This window comes from Aphelocoma coerulescens, chromosome 15 (assembly GCF_041296385.1).
Source record: "Aphelocoma coerulescens isolate FSJ_1873_10779 chromosome 15, UR_Acoe_1.0, whole genome shotgun sequence".
NCBI classification, from domain to species: Eukaryota; Metazoa; Chordata; class Aves; order Passeriformes; family Corvidae; genus Aphelocoma; species Aphelocoma coerulescens.
The window spans coordinates 10,619,872-10,635,457 of NC_091029.1; the positions used below are offsets into that span (position 1 = coordinate 10,619,872).

Here is a 15,586-nt window from a genome sequence, read left to right on the forward strand (position 1 = left end):
TTCCTCCGTCGCCTCTCGGTCCATCCCTGGCCACCCCAGCGTTGCGCAGGCTGTGGGGAGGGGGCTCGGGCGGGCGCCAGCAGGATCGTGCCCACACGCTGTGAGCGCAGCGGGGGCGCGGCGGCCGTGGGGCCGGGAGGGCGCGAATTGCCGTTATCTTTGCGCAGTGGCAGTACCGTAGCCAGTGAGGTTTATCCGAGGCGCGGTTATTGCTAGTTGAAAACTTTTCCCAATGCTCCGCCGTGACGACTTGAAATACAGTCGACACTGGCAATTTTTGAGAGCCTCTTCACAGGCAGGTTTGTTGTGGTTTAAAGACAGACACAGGAAAAATGAGAGGCATTCTTTTTTGGAGGGTGTGCTCTCACGTGCGGGTTCTCTAATACCTAGATTCTTCCGCTTCTAATTGCACTGATCCATTCCTCCTGCAGCACCTCTGAAAGAAAAAGGAACCGAACTCTTTATCTAAAAGCGCGCTCAATTTATTAAACCCTGTCTTTTCGCTGGAGCAGGCAGTGGAGATGCTCGGGAAAGAGTCGTACTGGGGTGGGGCTCACCGACGGCGGTGGCCGCTCCGGGCTGGCTCGAGCTCACGGCCCGGGGGTGCGAGGGCGGGGATGCCCTGAGGGCGCGCGGGGGCGGAGGGCCCCCCTCGTTCCGCGCGGCTCTGGCCGAAGTGACGTCACGCTTACTTTGCATATTCCCTCCCAGCAGCCTTCGCGGGTCTAACGGGGGCCCAGAACGGAGGCAGAACGGAGCGCCCTGGTCCCGGCGGGGCACAGGGAGCGCGGGGCGGGCAAGGGGCACTGATGGGGGAGCGCAGGGAGGAGCCTACTAAACGCGAGGACTCGCCCCGAGCTAGGCGGCAGCCCCGGGGCGAGTGCCGACGGTGGCGGGAAGGTGGGTGTTAGCTTTGCGCAGTGGCAGTATCGTAGCCAATGAGGTTAATCCGAGGCGCGATTATTGCTAATTGAAAACTTTTCCCAATACCCCGCCATGACGACTTGAAATATAGTCGGCATTGGCAATTTTTGACAGTCTCTACGGAGACTGAATGTACTGGTGAAAAATAGGTTGTTTACAATATTATCGACAGCATCCGCGGTCTAGTTCAGAGATGAACCTGTGCGCGGTACCTGGAGAGGTTTATTACAAGGTGTCAGACGGCTTTTGCCTGTTTAAGCGCTGCCAGTGTCTGCTGCCGCTGAAAACGGCGTTTAAGAAAATGGGGGAGCTTTTACATAAAAATCTCATTCTTTTTCTCTCAAAGCTGCTGAAAAAGGAGTCGGTCAGTGGAAATAGAAGTGGTGGGGCTTAGGTGCTGGAGAAAGGTTTCTCGAGTAGCTCTTGTTGAACAGGATCCTTAGAAGAGCTCAGCCTCTCAACAGCCAGTGAGGAGGTTGGGGGGGGGGTGGAGTGAAAGTCTGAATCGTGCTTCCCTAGCTACAGAAGTCCTCGAAAACCTATTAGGGAACACTTAGTGTAAATACTGTAAACTCCATTTTGTGTGCATTTCTTTATGTATACATTGGCCATTGGCATCGCTTGAAGAAAAAAACCCCAAAACAATAGAAAAAGGCTCCTTATTGTCAAAGAAATCACAAACCTTTACTCCGGAAAAAGCAGCTGCTGGTGTCAAATCCTATTATGTAAGTAAACCCTATCCCTTCCTAATTTGCAGCAGTTGTCTTATTTAATAGCTAAGCAGACCCTATGGAGGGAGACTAATGACCAGTGCACACCAGCTCCGCTGAGGGTCTACTGCAGCTGCAAGCTGTATGAATGAGATGTACCTTATGCTGCTGACAGGTTGCCTCTGACTTTCTCCATATGGGCAGAGAATCAGATCCATGTGTGCCATCCGGATGCTCCTGCCCTGCCAGTAAAACCCTGATCTGGGCAGCTGCTTTAAACTTTCGTAGAGTAAAAAACTTTGTAGTGAACATTAGTGTTTCCTCTTAATGATTTCTTCTTCTTTTCTTTTTCTGGTAACATTCAGCCATGTTGGAGTATTATACATAACAGTGACCAAGAGTGACAGTGAAACGTCATAGATTGCCTTCATCCCCCCATTTGTTCCTACTGCCAGCAATATCAATTGAAATCAAAACCTGAAGCATAGGGATGCCATTACCCTTTGGCGGAACAAGCCACACGGGTAAATAGCAAAGTCATATGCAGTTTGCAGTGAGTCATACACTTCAGGTAATTTATTGTTTCCGTGCTGATAAATATTGGGTTTATTCATTTGATTGTTTCTCATCTTTGCTGGCAGAATTGTCTGTGATAATGCCATGGTGTGGTGCTTTCAATCTGCATTGCAAAGTCATGTCCTAAATCTTATGTCAGAAACCAAGTTTGTTTTGCTGTAATAGATCCTTTAAACAGGTCTGAAGTTGGACCTCAAATGAGGGAGTTGCATGTTGTGATTTATTGCTATTTCCTGAACCCTAAAGCTCTGATAGAATTTTTTTTCCTTGCATTCACCTGAAGACAGAGCTAAATCTCCTTGCGTGATGTTTATGTGGCACAGCACAGAGGGCACACACTGCAGTGAAGGCATTGTCCTTGTTCTGCAGTTTCAAGTCACTCTGGAAAATGCACAGGTAAGTTCTAAACACGCCTTATGAGCCAGTGTAGCTTTATACCTCTTCTCTGACATAGATTGCAAATTATGATGCTTTTCTTTGGTGGTACTATGAAATGAGCTTGGATCACTCCTCTGTTTGGCAGCCAGTCTGAAATTACAGGAACAGGTGGACAGTTAATCCATCCACTCTGAGGCTCCCGTGTGTGGTCACTGGGTTAAGCTGCCCTTTGAGGGAGCTGGTCTGTAACTGGTAAACGATGCTTCGACAAGAGGGAAAGATGTCTTGAGCAAGTACTCTGGACACAGGTGGTGTGGAGTCAAAAATACTCCGAACACGGATTGTGGGGAGACAGGAAGCCCTAAAGTCCAAGATTTTGTGGATGTTGACTCACTGTCTGACTTCATTTCCAGTTCCCAGCCCTGTTTCCCATCTGCAAATAGGGGTGGTACCTTCTTGTTACACCTTCTGTGAAAGACAAGGGTAAACCATGTGTCTCAGCCACAGGGCACAGTGTAAGAGGAAGGCCTGTGTGTTTCTATCAGCAAGGAGATGTTCATGAGTCAGTGAGAGTCTGAGGCAGAGAGCAGGTAGATGATGAGGAAACAGGAGTTCAAGGCATTGGGAAGGACAGGGTGAGCATTGCTTGGGTGAGTTTAGCTTGAGCCCACGCCACTGAGCAGCTGTCCTGGCAGCTGGGGTTTAAACCTGCCCCTACTCCTTCAGCTCTCATGGGAGGGTTAGGGACTGGCAATTTTAAGTAAAAAATGTCAGTGTGTGAAGAATTCAGTTATGAACAGCACCTGGCTATGAGCAGGTTGATTTTAAAAGCAGTATGACTAGAGGATAGTATCATTCATGGGACAGCCCTGCCTTCCCACCTCACCAACCCTTTCAAAGCAGTGGTGAAGCCACAGGCAAAGCTTTAGAAGCAATGACTTTATTTTTTTGTTTTTAACACTGAGCAGCTTGGACACAACCCATTTCTTGTGGGTGCAACCCTAAATGGTACTATGACAGCTTAATTTCAGCCCTGAGACACAATAGAAACTGCTTTCTTGATTGGCACTCACTTCCAGACTCCCAAAGGACACTGTAGGAAGCTGAAAAAAACCCCTGCATACCAGGCTATAATATGAACAGAGCACACTAGGCACTTTCTTTATGCAGAGGTAAAAATACAACCCAAGCTGAGGCCTGTCACATGTTGCTGGAGGAAACATACAGACCCAAGGAAAGGACATGCTTCTGATGACCTTAGGTCTGCTCTGTGACCAGTCAGTGCTAGTGGTTTATGTTGCTCCACCTGGGGACACACATCCTGAAGCTGTCACTGTACAGCCAGTGATGGATTTTGAGAAAATTTAACAATCCCTCCAAATAATGTTTTACATTTTGCTGAGGGAGACCAGCAAGGGGGATGTCAGGTGAGATCTTTGGCATGGATGGTGAAGCATGCAATGAAAGTCTTTGCTTATATTTGTGTTATACTTAGATCTTGGTAAGGATGTTATTTTCTGACAAGTCCTGTATTTGGAGTAAAAGCTGGAATGAATTTTTTGGAGGTTGTTGACTATTTGTAAGCATTGGCTGGGATGAGGGAGAAGATATTTCCCTGACCCCCTAGCAATAATTCCCATGAAAGCATGACTTAACACAGGAAATAATGATGACTGACTTGTGCTAGCAGGGGAAACTGGGCATGTTTGTGCCCAGAGAGTGAAAAATACAGCATTGGAGATTGCTCACAGCTGACCTCATGGTCTCTGTTTTATGAAAATACAATCCTGTAATCTCAGCTCAACAGTAGGACGTGTGTTGTTCAGCTCTGGGAACATTCTCTGACTTTGTAGTAATTTTGTAAGGAGAAGAGCTACAAGAGTCATGTTTCCTGGATCCTCAGCAGTTTCCACACTGATATTTTTTGGTACATCTCTCATCAGATTAGGAGATGAACATTTGGGCTAAGCTACTGCATTTACTGCCACGTCAACTTGGCTGAAGTGCCATGGGAAACAGTAGCTCTGATGAGGGTGCAGCTGTGCTGTGGCTCGGACAAAGCAAGGACCTTGCTGCCTTGGGGTGTTGTTTGATGGAGGTTTCAAAGGAAAAGCCAGTGGGAAATGATGGTTCAGGATCATCACATGAGAAATCCAGGTGGGCTGTTACAGTCTTTGAACACAGCAAAAGAGAAGTGGCTGATGACTTTCCTTTATGGTGGCCACAGCTTGTGGAAAATTGTTCAGGAAAGGTTTCCGCCGCCCAGCTTCCCTGGGATAGGGTAAATTAGCTGGGGCTTAAATGTTTGTTTGAAGGTTTTGGAGCACAACCCTACCGCAGCACCCACCAAGCTCGGCGCGGCTGCATCACTGCCCCCGGAGGACGTTCCTCTGGGAAAGGGTCCTGCTCCTCCAGTGAACAGTGCAAGGGTTCGTGTCGTGTTCCTGCTCAGTCTCTGATGCGCGTGGGGCCGCAGTAGAGCGGGACGGCTCCTCTGCGGCAGGACAGGCTTCGCCCCGGGGTCAGAGCCCCGCGGGCGGGCGGACGGATGGGGGCTCTGGGAGCTACGGCCTCGCCCGACCTTTCCCAAGGGGTTTTCCCAGCCCGGGGCTGTGCCCCGGAACCGGGAACGGGACCGGGCAGGCTGCTGGCGGCTCCCGCGGCCCTCCCCGCGGCCGGGCTGGCGGCTCCCGCGGCGGCCGGCAGGGGGCGGCGCGGGGCGCACGGCGGGGGCGCGCGGGCGGGCGGGCGCGCGCGGAGGCGGGCCGGGAAAGTTGCGGGCGGCGGCGGCGGCACCGGCGGGGCGGGAGCGGTTTCGGGCGCGGCACAGGGCACGGCGGCACCATGGACGACTTGGGTGAGTTCCGAGCTACGCGGGCTCCCCGCGACGGGGGCCGCCGCCCCTCCGCGACCCGGGCGGTGGCGGCCGCGGCCCGCCCAGCCACCCTGCGCCCCTTTGCGCCGTGGGGCTCGGGCCGCGCCTGCCGGCGTCCGGGGACGTGTCGCTCCCCGCGCACTACGCCGGCCATCCCAGCTCCCCACGCCGCCGCCTGCGCCCGGGCCCCTTCGGATGGGCTGTGCCGGCGCCGCCCGCTCGCGGCCAGGGCAGGCGGTGGCTATCCTGGCCGGGAAGGGCGCCGTGCTCTCCTGTGCCCGGAGCAGCGTGGAGCGTGCTCGGGTTTCAGCAAGCACCTCCTCTCCTGCCCCGCCGCAGCCTCTCTAGCCTGTTCTTGGGCGAGATCTGAACTTTGCGCGGGTGTGGAGTGGGGAGCCTTCGGGGGTAAGCGGAGCCCAGCCAGGCTCGGAGCTCATCGTCGTCCTCCCTCTGCTTCTCCCAGGTGTGCTGCATTATACGGTTGCCCGAAACCGTGTAATGGAGACATGTCAGGCAACTGGTCTCAAGGGAAAGATCTAGACAATTTGAGTTTCTTTGGTACCAAGCCGGAAAGGGTGTGGATATGCCAAAATCCCTTGTGCTCTGGGAGGCATTAGGGCGACTGAGTTCCGCTTATGAAACTGATTAAATCAGACACTGGGGAGGGGCTGTGATCCGTTACTTCCATCCTACCTTTAATAGAAATCAGACGTTCTCTTAACATATAGTCCAAGAAAATTGCAGGTTTATTCCTCGACCTGGAAGCTCACATTACGGTGCTGGCATAAAGCTGGTGGTCACACCTTCAGAAAACGGACTTTGAATTGGGCTAGTGATAAAACTTATGGGGCAAGGAGTCCATCTGCTGCGTGGCTTCCTGGTGAAAGGTGTGCCCACGAAGGATTCATCCTTGGGAATTGAAACCGTACCCTCTGTTTGGGTGAAGTAGCTGTTGGTGGAAACGGAATTAATTTCTACTGCAGCTTCTTCTCATGGTTATTGCTCCTTTAAGTGGGGACAGCTTTGTTTACCTTTTCTCATATCCCTCATTCTGGTTATCTGTTGGAGATTTGGTGCAAGATCCAAGTGTGTTCAGGAATGCATTGCTAGTCAGACCAGGATTCACCCAGTCTGTGTATTGACTTGCTGAGTGGCCCTTCAGAGTGAGCATACAGGTCTGTGTAGGCCAGTTTAGTGTCTCACCAGAATGCTCTTGAGTAAACCATGGGAGCTGTACTGTGCCCACTGCAACAGTTGCATTACTGAACAGCAGTAGTGTGACTTCCCGCTTGTCGGAATAGGCTGCTGCAGTTTCTTAATATTTTTTCTTTCCTCTGTAGGAAAATTAGAGATGAACTGCAAAGAAATTGTAAAAAGGATCTGAATTTGTGCCTGCTTTGTTCTTCTGAGCTCCAAAGTGTATTGAGACAACCAAAAGTTAAAGTTGTGATCTGACTTTGAAAATAGAACTTTTAGTCTCAGCAACTTGATTTCATGAAGTCTTAATTACACTGCGTCTGTCTCAATTTTCATGCAGCCTTTCAGACTGGACAAGATCTAATTAACAGTAAGCAGCTGAACAAAAAAGTGTGACCCTTTCTCTCTCTAAGCTTTTCTGTGGTGTACAGAATTCACCATGGTAAAGCACACCAGCTGTTTTCCCTCTGCAAATCATTGTTAGCTCCAAAATGTCTCACTTCTCTAAAGCCATTCACCTTGGGATGCACACATAATGGAACAGTGCTGTGCTGATACAACTCCCCTGAAATAAGTCAGACTTTTGAACTCAAGTGAGAGTTGTTTGTTTTTCTTTCCTCATTATCTACAGGTGGATTATCTGAGTTGTGGATTAACTGTGCCATGGATACAGACATCTGCACTGGCTCTGTCCAGAATCAAGCTGGTTAGGCAGGACTTGTTGGTTCAGGCACGGTGCCACGTGGACAAAGCTGCTCTGCTTCCAGGGACAGTTTTGGCCCAAAAGGAGTTTGGTATTGAGCCGGGACTTGCAGGTTCAGAGTTGATGTCAAGTAAAGTCAGATTGGATACTTCTACACCTCACTTTGGAATCTGTGTGGTGCAAAAAATGAGCAGTGAGTAAAGGGCCTTGCTGGGCATGAGGGAACCCCTCACAGAGACCATTGGTGTGTCTGTTCTTAACTCCCTACTTTTATCAAAAATCTCTTCCCTCTTCCTAGAGCTGGAGGATTTGATTGGTGTGTACTTGGGCACTGTAAAATGGAGGTCCAGAAGTATCTCAGTTTCGTGCTTGGACTGGAGAGGTTATGAAACATATGAGAGTGGATTTGTCTCTTTTTGGGGATTCATTTGGAGTTGAAAAAAGTCTTTGTTTCCTTTTTTCCCTCTCTTCCAGTGTTGAAGAAGCTCACACAGGAAACTTTCTGCGGGCTGGAGCTCTGCACCCTGTTGTTCTGGGGGAGCCTCTGTGGCGCAGGACACACAGTGCTGGGGCTGGATGTAAGCTAGAACAGCCCATGGTAGGAAGGGGGAGGAGAGCAGCCGGCCAGGCTTGTCCAGATTGTCTCCCTCCAATCTCTCTAAGGAAGCGCATTTTGCGGATGTGCTTGGAGTTTGACAGGAAGTTTGCTGAATGAGTTTTCTGCAGTGCTGTAATTGGCACAGAGAGTACAGCTTTGTCCTGAAGAGTGAGAATCCTGACTTGGGGCTCTTGCTGCTTTCACAGGATTGCCAAAGCACGCCTTCCAGCACATAAGTGGCCATCCACACATACTTGATTCAGACAACCTGAGCCACTGAATGAGATGTTGAGTTACTGGTTCTGTGGTGCTACCTTGTCTAAGTAGTATGAGGGAACAGATCCATTAGGATCTGCTTGTTGCAGAGGAAGAGACCTAATTGTGTCATGTGTCGGGTATTTGTGGTGAGACATTTGCTTTAGTCAGATACTGTTCGATTTTTGACTCCAAGAGTTTTTTACAGTCTTTTTCTGAAAGGGGTTGTTTGCAAATACTACTGGGAAACCTTCTGGTGACTCCAAACAGAAATACTGTGGCTTTTAGAAGCTTTCATTTGATGTCTTTGAAATTCTCACTTCTCTACTCCTATTTTCTTAAAAATTTTTGTTTTCAAAGGCTTCAGATATTTTTAAATTGGATTTTGCAATCAAAACCAAAACAGCATTCACTGGAGCTTTTAAAAGGTGTTTTACAAAGAAGTTATACCTGTTTAATGGGGACATATTTATGGCAGTATTTTGGCTGTGCATGTAAACTAGACTGTGAGCTGCTTTTTTTAGGTGTGCTTGCTCACTTCTAGAAGGATTTTTCTTTTGCATAAGGTTTGTCTAGCAATTTGGCGTCAAAATTCTGGCTGCAAAGGTTCAGTGGCGCAAGAGATTTTGCTTTAAAAGTTGTTTCCCTCTGTTTTAGGAACTCGAATCCACCCTCTCTTCAGTGTTTAATCCCCTCAAGATTGACTTTAAAGGGAGCAATCTTGCCATTGATTTTTTAAGGGAGTGTGGAGGGAGGTGCATGTGTTTCCATCTGTCATCTGTCCTTACATTTGGAAGATTGCTGTGCTCTGCAGGGCGGTGCTGTCTGTCCCTCTCCAGAAGGGGATGCTTGCCTGTTTCTGACTCAGTTCCTGTAGTTGGGGGTCATATGCTGTGGGTTTTGGGCCCACTTAACTAAAAGTTTACTGTGAAATTGCTCATGGTCAGCTACGCCCAGGAAATGGTATTGGGGGGAAGTACTGGTAAAGTAATTTGGTGTCTTGGCTTTCTACTGGCTCAGATTTCTGACTCCTTCCTGCCGCTGGGTGAGAAGGCTGTAAACAGAACTAATGCTCTGCACAATGGGGTTCTGACTTGTTTCAGCTCCTTAGCTGTTGTGACCCCTTGTAAAACAGGGACTTTATTGTCCTGAGGAACTCAGACAGGGAGTCCTCTGCTTCAAGCAGTGTGTGATGCAGAAAGAGGCTTCTTTTCTTGTTGCTCTATTTCCACAGAAAGGCTGGACTCTGTGCTGTCTTTAGCTCCTTTGTCCCTCATGGGAGAGGTCAACCTATCACAAGTGTTCAGCTGCCCTTCTGGTTAGAACTGATCCTCTGACACCATCTCTGCCACTAGAGAAACAAATGGGAAACTTCTCATACATCTTCAACTCTGTCTCTCTCTCCTTTTTCTTTCTTTCCTAGGGAATCGTGATACTTCAGTTTCTCTGGACCCCTTTTTCCTTACCTCTTGCCCTTTGGAGTGTATTTATTGTATGAAACAAGTTGTGAAATGGTAGAAATGACAGCTAAAATTATAAAGTCTGGCAGCAGGACAAGGACTTGTATTTATTGTATTTATGCACTTGTATTTAGATCAGAGTTGGTTTTCTGATCTGCTGCTAAGAGACACATAAATCCTTTAAATTAAAACTCTCTAACTAGAGGGTGGAAAAAGCCTGTCCGTTGCCACAAAACAAATCTGTTTGAATCGAACTCGTGTGTTAGTTGTGATATCCAGAATCTGCTGCAGCTTTGGAGACAGACAGAGCAGATTCCGAATGCAGTTGTGTGTGCTAGTGGAAAATCAGTGCGAATGAATAGGATCTCTGGTCCCAGTTTCCTGCTCTGGCCTCAGCCTACGCTTCCCTCTTTGTGTTACTGATCCTGTGTGTCCCTTTTTGTTTAATGCGGAAGCTGTTAATGAAGATGCTCTTCTATTCCAGCTGCCTGAAAGTGAGACATTGTCTGTGGGAAGCTTTCTCATGCTGTGATAAGATGATGGGGTTTAGGGAATGAGTTTCTTGCGCACTTTAGACCTGTCCTAACTAACTGAGGTTTAGTAACAAGCCCTGGAAGTACAGGTTATCGTGACCGTTAGGATATTGCATTTTAAAATGATAAGTAGGGAACTGTCTCGTCTGTGGTAAGATTACTACATCCAGTAGTGCAGAGTAGAAGCGAGAAGTGGCACCATTACTTTTCCACCTTGGTTGAAGTTGAATGGGTTAGAGAATAAGCTGTGAAGTTGTGATCTCAAATTAGTTTCACCTGATTTAACTGCTGGCTGCTGAGATGTTCCCTGTGGCCGTCTCCCTTCCTTGTGTCCACAATAACTGTTAACTGGGTCAGTGAGCTGATCCTCCTCAAAGTCATTTTTTACATAAACAGTGGACTGGGAAGTGAGGCCACCTCTTTCAGCTGTGGATTATATTTAATATAGCATAAGGTAACCATTTATTCACAGCCTCAAAAATGTACCCTAACTTAAGGCATATTGTTTCTCTGTCTGTGAAACAGCAGTAATTACTCCTTACCTGCAAAGCGTGATTAATGTTGGTTGAGATCTTTGTGTTTCTGAAATAGCTTTCAGCTGAAAAGCTTCTTTCAAGCTTTTCTGGTCACCATTGCTGGAAAAGCTTACAGTGGCACGTTTGAATTAGATTTACAAGTTTTTGTTCCTTTCTCAGCCCTGTTGAATGCTCCCTCTCTGCTTTCTGATTGCTCATCCTTTCTTCATCGCCTGTTATGACAGGCTGTGAGTAGGGAGAAAAAGATTTCCTTTCCATTCCAAGTTCCCCGCAGTAGTTCTACCCTGGTCTTTCCCTTTACCACAGAGTGTCGTGAAGTCATTCAAAGAATGTTGTGTGCTAAAGATATACCATAAAAATAGGAGATGGGTGATGACTTTCTCATATCAGTTTTAGCTGTTTTTCCCATTCATGCTCAAGTCTCTTTGCAAATGGTCCCAGAGCAGCAGCTACCAGCTGGCTGGGGGCAGTCTCCCTTGCCTGATGGGTGTTAAAACCCATGCTTTCTCTTCTGTACATGTGTGTTTTTAAATCCTGATGAAGCAAACAAAGTAGAAATGGCAACTGGAGTGCTGTGGAACAAGTTTGGTGGTGGTGTTTTGGTTACAGGAACTGAGTCCCTGAGGTTTTGTGTTTGTGCTGTTTAGGAGTCTGGTAAGCTCTTTTTCTGCTCGCACAAATGCAGCTTTTTCTTGTAGCAGACAGTAACTATTCTGAATTTACATGGGAAATTTATCTAAGCAGTTTGAGACAACTGTGAACTGAGGAGCCAAGAGAACTTATGGCACAGGGGGGAGGCAGCCTGCATTGTTAGTGCTCGGCTCCTTTTTTCCTGAGCTGGACTGTCTCTACACTGTGAACAAGTACAGTTCAAGTTATTTAAATGGTGATGAGATAGTCTGAAGTTGTCCAATGCAGCTTGTCATGTCACTTCTCACAATGTTCTTATTGCCATGTGCACATTTGCGTAGATGGCTCTGCTGGGTGAGGTACTGAGTGTCTAGCTGGCAGCATGCAGTGGAGTGTAGCTTGATTTCTTGTGGTTTTTTTACTGTTTATTGGATGTGCTTAAACCTCTAACATTTTGCAAATCATCTGAAGAACATCAAAAAAAGTAAATGGCGCTCCAGGGAATAAACCTTCTGAATGACAACTCTGCATGGGGAATTGTGCTTTAAATGGCTCAGCTATAAATCAGGCTATGGGGCTCCAGGAATAAACCAGTCCCATGTTTTTGTCACAGAACTGAGCTGGCAGACAGAATTAATCTTGTGTCTGACTAGATGCCTCACAGGATCTTGTTTTATTTCCACTGCTGCAGAGGAAGGTGAAGAGAGAATTTCACTTTGTGTTTTGAGGAAGTTTGTGGTGGTTCAGGGACTGTGGTTAGGCTGAGTTTTAATAAGAGTAGGAGGTGGTAAAAGAAGCCAGAGGTAGAAAAAGGTCATGGGCAGGAGGGCTGTAAAATATGTGCTGTGGATTAGGGGCATAATATTCCCTTGTTTTATCCTCTTCCATGGTTCTGAACAAGTTCAGGGCTTCTCTGAGAAAAGGTTTCTTTTGGGTTGAAACCACTAATTTCAGCTGGGTCAAACAAAAAAGCCTAAGGCTAACTGCATGTCACTTGAGGTTACTGGAGCCCCACAAGCTGGAATAAGATGATGGCTTGGCTGGTCTCTGCTGCTCATCTTGTTTGACCATTAGTTGCATCTGTTGCTCCCCATTTCTCAGCACCACCAGCTGCCTTGGGACTAGGTTTGGTTTGCTGCTAGCAAATGACCCTTTTTGGGCAGAGGTGATCCCCAAGAGTAAGGTGCCTGGAGGAATACTTCTGGTTTGAATCTCCTGTTCGTTATGGTTTTATGGGGGAGACTTTTTTTGGGCTGTGTAGGCCTGGTCAGCCAGTGTGACACACTGCCTGGCTGTGAGCAGCTCCAGCAGTTAGACAGGATCCTTGCAGAGAGCTGGAGCACTGGGGGAGGGAACGAAATGCCATTTCATCCACGTCATGAAATCTCTTATCAGTGGCCAACTCAGTGTTGTGACTGGGTGAGCTGCATTGGCCAGAAGAAGCTGCCTTTTATTTCTGCTGTGAAAGATGAAGAGCTCAGTGAGGCTGAGAGCTGTGGAGCAGCTGTGTGGAGTTTGGGGTGAATTTGTCAGTCAGGTTCTTATAACCCTAAGCTTGTAGTTTTCAATCTATCCTGCTTGTGCTTAATCTGAGATTTGCTGCTTGGCTGTCCTAAGCAGTTTGCTTGGGCAGTGCCTTACAGCTGCTCTGACATGCTGCTCCTGTACTTCTTAACTGCTTAAATCCAGTGCCTCCAGCACCTTCTCTCTTGGGATCATGCTTAAAAGCCTTGGTGTGAGTTAGAGAGAAAATCTGTTAGGTTATCATTCATTTTTCTGTAAGGGTTGGTTAAGGGCTTTATTTGTTGGATGCTACTTTCCCATCAAATGCGAGGGAGAAATCTACTTGAAAGAGATTGCCACGATATGGCTATGGTGATGTGAAACTCTGAAACATTCTGGGCTGGAGCCCCCTGCTTGTATTGCTTGGGTCTGGAAAATGCTGTATGTGGGATGGTAGAGCCAGTGGGATGCGAGGCATTCAGAGCCGTGTTTCTCTGGAGTGGTCCTGTCCTTGCAGGGTTGGGAGGCTGTTTGCTGGGGAGGAGGGGTTGAAGGAAGGGGCTGGGGGTGGTGCAGGGAGGAAGCTTTATGTAATTCTTGGCTGGCTTTTGAATAATTGTTTTAATGAAATGGAATGCAGTGTATTCAGTACTTGCTTGGCAGAAACAGCTGGAGTTTTTTTCTTGTTTTCTATTTTGGAGGGGGGGAAGGAGTTGGAGTTGCTCTATTTTCCAGCTGCTTTAAACACTTGGGCTTGGATTTGTCATGAAGATAGAAGTGGAGTATTGTTCTTGGTGAGGGGGCAGTTGCACTGCTGTGCATGTGTGGGAAGTTGTCTTTGTACACTGGATGTGTAAGTGGCAGGGTCTGGTCCCTGTGTTCCTCTGAGGGTTGTGGATGCCAGTGTGGTTTGAGGTGTGGAGCAGGTTAATTTTAAAATGCCCAACAGTAACAGGATGAAAGTGATGTGAATAAGTACATGTCCATATAAAATATATGTGCATCTAGGTACTTGATAGGAAAATTAATCTTTTCCTCTGTGCCCTAGTTCAGGACATAGCAGGGAAGAACATGATGAGTTGAGACAAAGAAGTCAACTTAATTTTCAGCAAAGCGGAAATGTAGGCAATGGGAATCTTGACTTCTTTAGACTAGTGCAAAACAGTTTCTCCAGTTATCTCCAATGATTGTTGACTTTAATCATAGGATTGGTGGAGGAACAATCAGAGATTGTGCTGAAACCCCCTTTTAAGAAAATAATTTGAAGAAGGATTTATTTCATGTACCTCTGAAAGGGAATTTTATTCTCATGCTGCTTCTATTTCAGTATTGCTGCCATTTCCATTTTTGGTCAGTGCTAGAGATCGGTCTCTCTTACTCATCTTTACCTCTCAAAAATCTACTTTCTCTTTGGTCTTTGTAATTTTTCTTTCCAGTTGCTCTTTTCTGTGGTCAAGAGTTCTCTTGTGAGTAGCAGCCTTTGGTTGATAGAATGAAATTTTTCTTTATCACATAACAACAACAACTTGTGTTCAGGGCATTGAGATGAAAAAGCTGTCATGCGTTTAATTGCTTTATTAATACTGCTCTTGGTAAAAAATCCTCACTATTTGTCTTGCTGCTGCTGCTGAAACAAGCAAGAGACTTGTAACTAGTACTTGTGTCATGATGCCAGATGACAGGTAGAACAATGGGTCATCTACCTTCTCATGTAGGAAGAGATAAGAAAACCTTAAACATTTTCCAGCTCTTCTCCATCTACTGACTCAAATATACTCCAGTTCTAAAAATATTCGTTTTCTGTCTAGATTTAACAATTTTCTTTCTTTCAGTGGGCCATTGTGAAACTCTTGAGCCACATTCTTGTGCCAATACTAAAAAAAAAAAACCACCTAAGTCAGAGCTCTGGAGCTGTAGAGCCATCAGCAGTCTCCATCAAATTGCCACCCACATATCCCAAAGTGGACCAGGAGACCAGTTCCCACATTCGTTTCTGAAACACTGTCCAACCTTACATTCCCAGAAGCTACTTTTAAAGTGAAAAGAAGCTGCTTTAACTAGATTTTTAACCACATGCTTCTTGGCCCCTTGTACTCTGTTGTCTTTCAAAGCTGTTACTTGCCCAGTATCTACGATTACTTGGGTTAAGTTACAGTGCAGTGCTCATCAGACTGAAAGCTTTATTTTAAAGCTTTCTACCTATTATAGTTATAAGTAGTACCAAGATCCACACGACTGAAAAATGTGAAATATTTTGTTGTCATTTCCCCTTGCCCTGTTCTGTGAATTTACGTTGTGCTTTTGGCAGCGCTTTGTCAGTTGTTGGTGATGACTTACGCTTTTTGGCTTACAAAGAGTTCAGTGTTGCTTCCAAGACTGCTCCCACCCTGTTGCAGAGAACCCTTGCAGAAATGAAAACTTCTTAAAAGAAACATCCACCATTTTAAAAGTACTTCCTTAGTAATTAGATTTTTAACAAGCCAGTTAAACCACGTATGACATTTGACACAAGTTCCCATTTTAAAAAAAGGGAAACAACTCACTTCAGAGTGGTTGGCAGGTCAAGCCAGCAAGTCTTTGTCTCAATATACTAACTTTTTATCTGGGTGAGATTAGCTGGGACTTTGTATCTCCTTATTGACCCAGGCTTTTACAATTTGAGATACCTTGGTTTTTTAAGGGTAGATTTGCATTTGTTGAATGTTCTT

At 46.7% G+C, this 15,586-nt stretch overlaps 1 protein-coding gene and 2 non-coding genes across 7 annotated transcripts in view; all 3 read left to right on the top strand.

Moving 5' to 3' along the window:
* The first annotated feature begins 155 nt into the window (after positions 1–155).
* LOC138119499 (U4 spliceosomal RNA) lies at positions 156–296 on the top strand. The gene has a single exon (XR_011155524.1). It is a non-coding gene; the product is annotated as a U4 spliceosomal RNA (small nuclear RNA).
* A 613-nt stretch (positions 297–909) lies between these two features.
* On the top strand, positions 910–1,050 carry LOC138119498 (U4 spliceosomal RNA). The gene has a single exon (XR_011155523.1). It is a non-coding gene; the product is annotated as a U4 spliceosomal RNA (small nuclear RNA).
* A 4,313-nt stretch (positions 1,051–5,363) lies between these two features.
* PXN (paxillin) overlaps positions 5,364–15,586 on the top strand; it is a 42,397-nt gene continuing 32,174 nt past the window's right edge. For all 5 annotated transcript variants that reach the window (XM_069030843.1, XM_069030844.1, XM_069030845.1 and 2 more), the window contains exon 1: positions 5,364–5,445. In XM_069030843.1, the coding sequence (XP_068886944.1) occupies positions 5,433–5,445 (13 nt within the window). In that variant the 5' untranslated portion in view covers positions 5,364–5,432. The remainder of the gene's footprint in view (positions 5,446–15,586) is intronic.